The 12,984-nt window shown below is 35.1% G+C and overlaps 1 protein-coding gene across 2 annotated transcripts in view; it reads left to right on the forward strand.

The window, feature by feature from the left end:
* Positions 1 to 12,984, forward strand: part of LOC100367066 (uncharacterized) — a 114,892-nt gene that overhangs the window by 28,406 nt on the left and 73,502 nt on the right. For both annotated transcript variants that reach the window (XM_085508655.1, XM_085508656.1), the window contains exons 5-6: positions 3,487 to 3,579; positions 12,376 to 12,477. In XM_085508655.1, coding sequence (XP_085364781.1) covers positions 3,487 to 3,579; positions 12,376 to 12,477 — 195 coding nt within the window. The remainder of the gene's footprint in view (positions 1 to 3,486; positions 3,580 to 12,375; positions 12,478 to 12,984) is intronic.

Raw genomic sequence — 12,984 nt, forward strand, 5'->3', positions numbered from 1 at the left:
AAATTTTTGATACATTGTCACAAGCTACTAGTATCTGTTGGATAGCAGAGCACCGATTTCAAGTGAAATTTATCCTACATTTGCTAGATGACTTTCTTACTGTGGACAAGTTGGAAGAGACTGCTGCTTCAGAAGTGACCGCATGTGTCCAGTACAGAGTCTGAAGCGATATTTGTCTCTCAGAGTGGCTTTGCGTCCTAGACCTAGTTTAGGGGACCCTCTGTTTGTAACTGAAGACAACTTACCACTGACGCGTTCTGTTTTCCTGCAGTATTTACGCAGACTTGTCTGCTCATTGGGTCTCAGTTCATTTCAATTTACAGGCCATTCCTTCCGTATAGGGGCAGCTACGTCTGCAGCAAATGCCGGTATCCAAGATCACATGATTAAGGCACTAGGCAGATGGTCTTCAGATAGCTACATGAGGTACATTCATACTTCAGGGATGTCAGTCAGATCTGCACATTCTACATTAGTCAGTAGTTTCTAATCTAATTCATTATAAATTCCTCTATCTTGGGGTCATTTCATTTGGGGGCTTTGTATATTTATCATATACTCTTTCTCCCCCAAGATTTGGTTTCCAGCTTTTTAAATTATTATTTATGTATTTTATTCGTATGTATTTATTATTAATATTCATTTACTAAACACATCGTAGTTTACAACCTCCGCTGTTTTCTACCAGTTCCGGACAGCTTCCGCTGTCCTCTGCCAGGTAGTTGCAGCTTCCGCAGCTTCTATCGATAACACTGTTACCTCACGTAGCTCACAGCTACATAACCTACTTACTTCACGTAGCTTTCAGCTACAATAATCGACCTACAGCTTCCGCTGTTCATTTCTCATATTAATATACTAACATTAATGCTAACGTTTTACAAGTCAGTATTTACTGTTTTTGCAGACTGTTTTTTGAGTTTTTCAGATTTGCTGTACTTTACTATATCTTTTCTGCGGTAGTAGTTTGACACTGCTAACCGTCTCACTGGGGGGCTCGCTGTGGGACTAGTCTAGGCAAGTTAGGTAGCACTCATTGTTAGGCAGATTTCAGCTATGCATTTCAGACTGTTTGTATGGTCCCAGCAGCGTGCCCCCCCTGTTTTGCCAAATAAACGTGTTTCTTATCTCTTTATCTGTTGTGTCATAAATATTCATTATACATCATGTATTTTTTTTAGCTTCGCTGTCGACAAAGTCAACACAGCAGAGCTGTTCATATTACTGATTGTCCATCATCGTCGTTATCGTCCGTTGTCATCAACTTTACAATTTCAACTTCTTCTTCAAAACCGCAAGTCAGAATGCTTTCAAATTTGATCTGCAAGTACCTTGGATGGTTCTTTTTCATATTTGTTAATTTTATGTCAAAATCTCCAATTCTCTATTTTTGGTGAATATTTTTGTCATTTTTGGTAAAAGTTATATTTTCGACTTCTTGTTGAAAACCATAAGTCTGATTGATTTGCTATTATATATAGGTACTACAGGTATACTTCTCGCAGATTTGTTCATTTGATGATGATATCTTCAATTCTCAAATTTTAATGATTATTTTAGTCTTTTTTGGTGAAAAGTGATATTGACTTCTTGTTAAAAGCCGCCAGTGTGATTACTTTGGTACTCTACCTATAGGTACTTCAAGTAAATCTCTTTCATATTTCTTCATTTCACGATGATATCTTCAATTATCTAATTTAAATGATTATTTTTGTAATTTTTGGTAAAATTGATATTTGACTCCCTTGTGCGAAGCACAAAAAGGGTGTCTTTGCAGTTAGTGTGTCTGTCTGTGTGTCTGTCTGTGTGTCTGTTCCTCAATATCTCAAGAACCATACATTGATTTTTGATGAAACTTGATGCATAGATGCTCTGGGCCAATGCGCAGATTTGATTATGTTTTGGTAAAAATCCATGCATATTAATTACCTAATTTGCATGATAATTAGCTGATTTTTATCTGTTCCATGACTCTTCCACTGATATCTAAAGAACCACGCATTGGATTTTGATGAAACTTGGCACATAGATGCTCCAAACTAATGCGCAGATTTAGTTAGGTTTGGGTAAAAATCTGCAATATTAATTACCTAATTTGCATAATGATTAATCAATTTTGGCTTTTCCACTGATATCTCAAGTACTAATCATCACATTTCAATAAAACTTGGTACATAGATGTCATAGGACACTGCACAAACCTGATAGTTTTTAGGGTAATATCAGTACATATTAATTACCTAATTTGCATAATTAATTAATTTTCAATGAAATTTGGTACATAGTTACTTAAGGACTGTGCAGACCCCTGATTAATTTTTTTGTGCTTATTAATTACCTTATTAGCATAATTAGTTAATTTTCAGCTTTTTACCTGATATCTCAAGTACTAATCATCATATTTCAATGAGACTTGCCACATAGATCTAGGACTATGCAGAGACCTGATTAGTTTTAATTGGATATTCATTACCTAAATTGGATAATGTTCCACTGATATATAAAGAGCCACGAATTGGATTTTAATGAAACTTTTAAAGAGAACTATGCAGAGACCCAATGAGTTTTCGGTAAATATTTATGCTTATTAATCACCTAATTAACATAATTAATTAACACTGATATCTCAATTACGGATCATCACATTTGAATAAAATTTTGGGTTAAAATTTGTTCATATTAATTCTCTAATTAGCATAATAATTCATTATTTTTTGTTCTGTTCATATTAGTTACCTGATTTACATAACTAGTTGTCAGCTTTTCCATAAATATCTCGTGTACAAGTAATTTTTAATTAATTTTTAATGTGTCTTCAATACTCTCAGCACACGGTAGTTCTTTCTAAGCTTTCTTTGATTTCGAATTCTTTTTGAAAACAGCAAGTGCGATTGCTTTTATACTATACATATTGTTCTTTTTCTAATGATATTTTCAGTTCTTTAATTAAAACGTGCATTGCTAACAGCTGAGCTATCTCAGTCGACAGACTGCTTGTTTTTTGGATATCTTCAAATCTCTAATTTTGATGAATATTTTTGTCATTTTTAGTAAAATATGTTGTTTTCGACTTTTTAAAAAACGGCCAGTCTGATTGCTTCAATATTTAATATGTAGATGTTTTATATGTTTTCTATCAGCTAATAGTTATCCACAGACAGATCTGCAATTTATTATTTTTTTCTCAAAAATCCACTCATTGTCCAATTCAATGATTCATGTCACATGTAAAATATACAAATTCTATTGATGTCTGGGAATAAACATTCCTTCCAATTACAAAAAATAGTATCCCGATAGACTGTGTGCATCAATTGAATTGTTACGGTATCCATGATTGGCTGGAAGTCAGCTGATTGGGACATGGTGACCCTGGTCACAACACTGTATTTGGCAATGTTACCAATAGTTCCTTGTGCAAGCCTCTGATTACAATGTAAATCACTAAGATAATGAAATAATGTTTATATTTCATTTCATTTCCAGAACACTCTATTACATCTCGCTGCCTCTTATGGATGCACACCTATAGTGGAGAAGTTACTACATACAGGCGCTAATGTGAATGCTGTTGATAAAGTGAGTGTGTTATCGATGCAGGTGTAGTATATCAGTGTGTATACATGTGCTATACCCACTGACTCGCATGCACATATTCTAAATTTCTTGTGAAAAGGTGTTTACTTTTGAGACTTCATAAGTAAATAAATGATTTCCCCGATTAATTTAAGAAAGATATTTGGCAAAGTTCATAATATATCTGACAAACGAAGGAATGGATCAGTTTGTAACTGGATTATCGACAGATTTTATTCAAACTTTGTACATACATTAGACATTATGGGTTCCTGATGAATGTCATTTTATTTTTCAGATCGGATACAAGATGGCTGACTGGTGGCCATTTTGTTTTAATGAATGAGCTTCAAGAGCCATATCTCTAATATGCTTTGACTGATTATGTTCAAATTTTATATATTCGTTTTACATCATGTTATAAATGTATAGATGTATTCAAAATGACCGACTGGTGGCCATTTTGTTTTAAATAATGCTGTTCTAGAGGTATATCTCTCAATATGGACAATGTAGTCATTTGACGATCAGATACAAGACGTAAATCATTTCAATGTTAAAAAATTATCATCAGTGTTCTCCACAAGGGGTTTTAGGCGGGCATCAAGTTTTACGGCCGCCCAGTAACTCTCAACACCCGCCCACCAACGTACTTCCAGCTGAAATTATTTGTAAAAAGCTTGCATTGTTCTTCCCAAGCCTAAACAAAAGAGTAGTTGCCCAACCCTTTATTTTGCTATTGTTTCAACAGTCCAAACATAAACAATGTCCATTGGAAGTCTGCAAGCAGTTATCAAGTGTATTCATGGCAATGTGTCATTCGCTTGAATTCATTGTCGACCGACATTGTTGCCACTTATTGCTCACGATACGCAACTACAGTGGTTTCAATTTACAGCTGTATTTTTAATAAACGTCTTCCGATCACGAAAGAAAGAAGTAAATACGAACGAAATGTATATGCACAGAAAATAAACAAATATATTAGCAGATTGCATGTAAACTCGAACAAAAATTTAAATTCTAGCCGTATTTACAACGTTCGCTCGATTTTCATTGTGAATACAGCATGGAGAAGGCAAACTGATGACCTTTTGGCCTACCCCATTCAACGACCCTCTGCTACCCATCGCTGTTGGCGCTGTAACGATTTTATCTAAGTTGCATAGGGGAACAGCGCATTCTGGGTGTTCGTGTACTGAATTCGGAAAGCGGTAATAAACATCAAACATGCCTGCTGGATTAGTTTACCGCGAGTATTTGTAATTGAATAATATTTTAGTTATCTTTTCCACGTACTTTTTTCAATTTATCTATTTTTTATGTCTAATCTTTCGAGAACATATGAGATTCTTTTATTTTGCCGATTGCTAGCATTTTTTTCTTGAATTTCAAAACAATGTGTGAAAACGCAACGTATCGTGGTCGTACATGCGTAAATGCATCTAACCGTCCGTCGGCACGGGTGAGTACTGATGCCACAAATAAAAATGTTATGGATTTTGTTTTAACAAATTGTCCGTTTTGGCTTCGTGGGCAAATCATCTCGTATATTTTCTACATTATAACTCAATTATGTTTTGTACTTGCTCTTGGTTACTCGAATTGCATTTCATGAACGCAGAATAATTTGCGAACGCATAAATCACCGATTTCAAACTTTTTGCATTTCGCAAATATTGATAGTGACCAATCTGTTTGTATTTCAAAACATTGTAACATGTTTCAATTAAATTAAATTAAAAAGAGAATAGTAAATAACTTAGTGTGTATTGCAGTTCATGTCATAAATGCGAGAATGCTGTATGTAAATGATATGCAAATTAATATGCTAATTAGGCCGCCCACCAGCTAATTTGGATTGTGGAGAACACTGATCATAGTCAAGCATGAGCTTCTGGATCCATAGCTCTGACATATTTATGTTCCAACTATATTACTATAAACAAACTGAGGTTGTGTGGCCGAGGGCAGCAGGAGCTGTATCCAGTCCATAAAGGTTTTATCATATACCTTATACAAGGTTTTTAAAAATAGTGTTTCGATTTGGTAGTTAGATGTATGAATGTAGCATTATTCGACAGCCAAACATTGAGACAAATCAGGTTGCACTCTTTATAATTTTAACCAAAATGTGATCACATTGTAACACTTCTTTTACTTGGCGTCTTTACTACAAACTCCGTGGACAAGAAAGCCCGATCGTGCCCGCTGTTCAAGTCAGTGTTTCAGATTCTGATGTAATATTTGGTTTAATATGGCAAACTATAATTGTTACAACAGACCCTACCAGAAAGGAATGTCACTTAGCGATGATTTATCTCAAATAATCATAAAGGAAATCGTGGAGAGTGGTGGTAATATGAATACCGGCGAGGTACCGAGAGCAGGGTTCCCTGCAGTAGGACGTAATTTTTCAATAACACCGGCCGGTTCATCTACTTTTGCTTTTATTTTTTTTTCAAATCGTCATGAACCTTTGTTGATTTATTTAATGCTGTGCGTTCATCTGCGTGTTGAGCGTGGTTGATATCGCCACAAATCTTGGCTGAGACACAACGCTCGTTCATACATTTTTAGCTCCGCTGTCGACTTTGTCGAGCGGAGCTTATCATATGAGTGATTGTCCGTCGTCGTCGTCCGTGTCAATGTTTTACTTTTTCGACTTCTTCTTGAAAACTACAAGCCTGAATGCTTTGATACTTGGTGTATATGTATCTTGGGTAGACCTCTCTCAGATTTGTTCATTTCATGTTGATATCTTCAATTCTCTAATTTTGTTGAATATTTTTGTCATTTTTGGTAAAAAGTGATATTTTCGTCTTCTGGTTAAAAACCGCAAGTGCAATTGCTTTGATATTACATATATAGGTACTACATGTGGACCTCTCTCAGATTTGTTCATTTTGTAATGATATCTTTAATTCTCTAATTTTGGTGAATATTTTTGTCATTTTTGGTAAAAAGTGATATTTTTGACTTCTTGTTAAAAACCGCAAGTCCAATTGCTTTGATACTACATATATAGGTACTACATGTGGACCACTCTCAGATTTGTTCATTTCGTGATGATATCTTCAATTCTCTAATTTTGGTGAATATTTTTGTAATTTTTGGTAAAAAGTGATATTTTCGACTTCTTGTTAAAAACCAAAAGTTCAATTGCTTTGATATTACATATATAGATACTACATGTAGACTTTTCTCAGATTTGTTCATTTTGTGATGATACCTTCAGTTCTCTAATTTTGGTGAATATTTTTTTCATTTTTGGTAAAAAGTGATATTTTCGACTTCTTGTTGAAAACTGTTAGTCCGATTGCTTTGATATTACATATATAGGTACTACATGTGGACCTCTCTCAGATTTGTTTGTTTTGTGATGATATCTTCAATTCTCTATTTATTTTGGTGAATATTTTTGTAATTTTTGGTAAAAAGTGATATTTTTGACTTCTTGTTAAAAACTGTAAGTCCGATTGCTTTGATACTATTCATATTGTTCATTTTCTAATGATGTCTACAGTTCTTTAATTGAAATGTGCATTGCTAACAGCGGAGCTATCTCAGCCGATAGGCTGCTTGTTTGCGATTGTGATCACCGACAAGATGACAAGATCCACATCGTTTTTTTGGATGGGTCGCGGGGGGTTGTTGACACACTGTATTGTTTATTTAACTCGTTGAATGAGGACTCTGCATGTTGAACTTCAAGTTGGTGTTCATTGATTTCTTCATTCCTTATTTCCATGTCCAAATCTTGTGGCGATTTGTATTCAAACTTCAACCCCTTTGACACTGACGACGATTGTTGCTTCTGTGTGTCGCTACCTGTACTTGTTTCTTGTTGTACTTCACTATTAACAACAGGATTCTTGGCAGGTTGTGCAGGAGAATTTCCTTCGGTTATTGTTATTTTATAATCGATGGTAGTCTGTACCAACGACTTCCAGTGCACATCGGAACATATCAGTCATATCTCAGATAACGTTATAAGCATGCCTTCCTCGTTCAGATATTTTACAGAAAACACACTGTCTTTCAAAGATGCAATGTTTAACTTCACCTGCTTTATAATATTATTTTAATCTACTGGTTTGTCTAGGTAGAATTGCCTGGCCCTGTCTCTGTATTTTACCTGTACTTGGAACATCACGAATCAGTTGATGTGTATTATTAGTAGGCTGTGTAGTTGTGTGGGTAATATTCGCTGTGTGCTGTTCAGTGCTAGGAATATGAGTGAATTTGGCTGAAAGTGTTGATTGTACCAAGGTACTGTCACAATGTAGCAATATGTATGAGTGGTGTAATGTAGCAATAGCCTATACTTCATTCTGTATACTGCCTATAGTACTTAATCGAAACACTATTTTTAAAACCCCTGTAGATGTAATTAAAATTTTACGATGGCATGACTTCAAACACACAACGTAATTTTGAATGATGCGTTTTGTTTTGATTGATGAAAGCCAGGCGTTCTTGGCTAGGTGTGCTACTCAATATTATTGTTCTGATGTGAGGGCGCACTTCCCCTAGCGATACAAGGCCGAGCTATACAAGGTGTATAATAATGCCCATTGTTATGGCTTCTACCATGTGGAACTACATTATTATATTAGATTATTTTATTAATTAGAAAAATATATTTATACCTACCATCCAATGTAAAAAAATTCATTGCTTACTGGGACAAGTATCATTCATGTACATGTAGCAAGATACCGACAGCTCTCATACATATGCACAGTTTATTTATGCAGACTTTTAATATACATGTGTATGTTTGTTTATAAATGTGCCGTCTGGTATGTTCAATTACGTCAATCAATGTCAATCACATTCCTATAGCTGTCAAAGCAGGACGATTATACAGTCTTTACCTAACAGGTCAACAAAAGCTGCAAACTGCAATTTATTTAATATGTGAATTATGATTTGAGTCAAGGTTGTGTAGATAAGGGTTAGAGTAATTGTACATCCACATATATAAAGATTTGATATATGTACATAAGGAGCCACAATGATACTTTACTATACAAGCCCTTATTAAGTGACTTCACTGGGTTTACATAAAATATTGTTGAACCACAGTTTGGGTCACTCACTCTCATGACTACAATGTCTAGAAGATGAATGTGCTGCGTTATTTATTTTATCTTGTTTTTGTTTTTTTATCATATGCAAATTCATATTTGTGTTTATAATTGTATCTCGTGTCAGTCAGGACATTGTGTAGTCTGTCATTAGCATAGGCCAAAAACAATTTGGCAATGTTTGGTCTAGCTATCATTCCCACATAAACGGTGTATGTATAGTATTATGTGTTTTTATTACCCTTGTCACATTCAGAAATATACTTACACAGTAACCATGTGCAGAATGTTGAGCTAAGGTATATAACATAAACGCATTAGTATTACCGGTAAAGTTTACTCTACACTGTATTTATGACACAGTATTATTAGCCCCCGCCGGATCTGTGATCCGGGGGGGGGGGGTATTAATTTGGGTCGTGTCTGTGCAATGTGTGTGCACATTTTCATGTTACCAGCTTTTTCTCACACATGTGTGATCCAATTCAGTTCAGAGTTGGTACAGAGACAGAAATTGATGGTGCTGTGGTGCACATCAAGTTATTTTTTCGATTCTTCAAAGTTTCACTGTGTTTTTCCTTTTTCCTTTTCATTTTTCCTTCAAAATCCGTCTTTTCCCGAAATTACCCGAGTTTAATCCGAGTTTTGATGACGCTTACGCAGTTCTCGTCTCGGTGGAAATCAGTCAATTTTGTGAGGATATTGTATCCCGGAATTGTATCTTTATTTGCGCAACGCTTCTATGGACAAAATTGTGTCTCGTCAATTTCAAAGGTAAGAAACTGTGCTTGTTATGGTATTTATACACTTTGTATTATCGTTTGTGTCTCGGGTTTGGTGATCGTGAGAAACTATTGCTAACCTGTCGAGAGTTTCGCCAGAAAAACTGCCTTTTTATTATGGTTGTAGGAACTGATTATGTATTGTGTAAATTGAAAGTTTACCTCGTGACTTGAGAGGTTTGCAGTGCTCTCACCGGGATTCAAACGTCGTGGTGGTGTCGGCGCAATGCTGCTCTGAGATGCTTGCCAGACTCTGCCTCGCTCAAAATCATTATCGCCATGCTTGATTTCCGCAACATTTACATTTGTTTATAATTTCCACAGCTATTGTTCTATGAGATGCGTCCTCGCTGTTCATAAACAGCCATAAACAAGTTTAGTTGGGTCGGCATGTACTCATTGAAAGTGTTGGTTTATTTACGTAATCCACTGATCACGCAATAGGCGAAGTTAAAAATATGTCGCTACTCAGGAGAGCTTGCCCACAACGCTAAATGTCCCAATATAAACGTACCGGTACGTTTATTTTTTCCACAGAAAAATTCCACCCGGCACATTTTTATTTGGGACGGTACGTTTATTTATTTTTCTAAATCCGATTAAAAAAATCATGCCTTTTTCCCCATGAGAAACGAATCCAAAAGATCGCACTAAAACATCGGTAAATCTGGTCTTTCGTGTTGCTTTCACCATGAGGTAAACTGTCATATTTAAATGCTTTATGGTAATTTGAGCACATGGGCACCATCCAGCATTTTGATTGGTTGATTAGCGACTTGACCTATCTGGTCAATAAACACGCGTCGTGGGCATGGATAACATGGCGGATATTGTCTCATTGAGCGTTAACATGTAACCGAAAACATTTGCTTACGATAAAACTAAGTTGAATTTTACTTGCATTTCATAACAATTCAACGAATTTATTTTTTGTACGTTAATATAATCACTACTGAGTACTAATCAACAATTACAACACTTCGAAAACAAGTAAGCTACCGTACCGTGATCATTTGCTACCAACAAAAAAATAATGCATAATAAATATAGTGAATATTTTTTGTTGTCATGTGAACAGTTTTTTTGATTGACTGTAATTTTCCAACATTTCATGACGTCTATTGTAGCACCAAATTATGGCCTTTCACTCCTCCTTGACGTCTATTTAAACGATTATACGGCATCTTGTCGCCAGCCACGAATGTCACACTAGACGAACTTGATCGATACTGCCGACCATTCCATGCATTTTTTATCGACGCACGACGACACGCAAATCGAGAAAAGTATTGTCCTTGCAACAATTTCGCGCAATACGTTACCACTATACAGTGACTGATTTAATTTTTATTCAACATTAAAACAAACTACAGTGAGTTGTTCTATGGTCGTATAAAAATAAAATAAACTACATTAAGATACAGTAAAGTTAACCAACTAAACAGAATGCTAAATAAAGCTAAATAATATTACAAACACATATAGAATCACAATAAACTTGTACGATCACATTAGAGTCATAACTATGGAAAGGATATTTTTATATTTGGTGGAGCTGCTCATATATCATCTGCATACATTTTTGTATGTATTGTGCAGTTTCCCAGCCAGTCAGACTCGAGTAGTGATTGGTTTGCTACTTCATTACATCTTGCAGCCTTTCAAACAGTATATTGCTACACATGCATCAATTGTTGTCCATGTATATTCCTAATTGCTCAGTGAAAACTTGCAATTTCTTTCTGGCTGGTATAAATATATTAAGTAATATGTTTTCGTACTGAAAAGACAGTACACAAATATCTTTTTTAATTAAATTTAACAGCTAATGGGAGCATATATACTACAACCTCTGCTTACTTTTGACTAAATGTTTTTTTGTTTTTTTCAGGTGCAGAGCCAGAATTTTTTTCTCGGAAAGCAAAGCCACTGAAACTGCATATATTACAAAAGCATACTATTCGCTGCATGTCTGACAATTGTATAAAGTTTTGCAGGTCGTCTTTTTTTTTTTTTGAGAGAAGTGCTGTCAACCAAAGCATAAATATGTGTTTCTCTGTACATAAAAGTTAAATTTCACACGATTTGTTAATATTAATGTATGATAATAAAAACTTGATAATATTTTTCTGGATTCTTGCACTTTATTTGTATCATTGTCATATGAGAAGTACTCTTGTCCTTATTTAGAGATATTGAAACTAATTCAGGGCCACAAACTACATGTAGATCTGTACATGAAGTACATGGGAAGTAAAGTTGTTGACACAGGTAATGTACACCAAGGATTGTCATTCATGACCTGTTTGATTGGATAAAGTTTTACGACTTGTAGGCCATTTTTTCCCTCAAAAATCTAAAAAAAACAAGCTTTTTCTAGCTGTTAACAGCTTTTTCTCAGATGCGTGTCATCCAGTTTTGTTCAAAGTTGGTACAGGGACAGGTAATAATTGTTTACAAGTGCACATCGCATTATATGTTTAACAAGTTATAAATTGTCTCAGAAAAGCCAAATGAATAAATTTTTACCCCACCCCCTAAAATTGTAACACATCAATTCTGAACAGAATTTTAATACAGCTCATAATGAATTAATTCACTCTGACACAAACTAAGTTCAATATAAGTTTTTAATTTTTTTTCTGAGCGGGGGCTATGACATGACATGTCATGTCTTGTTATATTTATTTTAGAACAACAAGACCCCTCTTCAATATGCAATAGGAAATTATTGTTCTGAATTAATTATATAGCATTGGTGTCAGCAAAAGCAAACGTTAATGTGGTTGATGAGGTAATTCAAATATTATAAATTCATGCTTTGGTACTAATTGCATAATGTGTAAATTAATTATGTTAGCTTTATACTTATATGGTCTGAAAGTTTACTAACACTGTAATTGTGTCATGTATATTTGTTTTAGTATATCAACAAGACTCCACTTCACTATGCAGCAGGAAAAGGTGATCATAAATCAGTTGATGCATTGATGTCAGCAGGGGCTAATGTAGATGTAGTTGATCAGGTAATTCAAAATTTTGTTTTTGTAAAGACACAGAAGATATAAATTGAATTACATTTAATAAAAAAGCACATACAAAATCAAAACATACAAACCAATAAACTTACTAATTATGCGATAATGAAAAACAGTTAACTCCACAAAAAAAAAAAAAATGAATTGATATTTCTAATAAAACTATAAATTGGGCTAGGGGTCCCTTCAGTCTAACTTACCAGGGCCAAGGGCATAAGTGAGATCAATGTCAAGGCCAAAGAGTGACCTTGTAGATGAAGACCAAGGTCGTGCGTGACCGTGAAGGTGACTGAGCAAGTGAGGGGTAGCCTGGAGAGTGGCTACTGAGAAACTGAATGGGGGGCAGGATGAAATCCCTGGCCCAGACTGAGGGAATGGCAAGTATGTCATGACTGAAGTGACCCCCATGAAATAAGGATTGGGTAGTGGGTTGAGTTAGTTGATGGAAGGATGCTCTGGCCCAAGGGGCATATGAAATATGCGCGGCTTGGGGAG

Source organism: Saccoglossus kowalevskii, chromosome 15, assembly GCF_978046115.1.
Source record: "Saccoglossus kowalevskii chromosome 15, keSacKowa6.1, whole genome shotgun sequence".
Taxonomy (NCBI): Eukaryota; Metazoa; Hemichordata; class Enteropneusta; family Harrimaniidae; genus Saccoglossus; species Saccoglossus kowalevskii.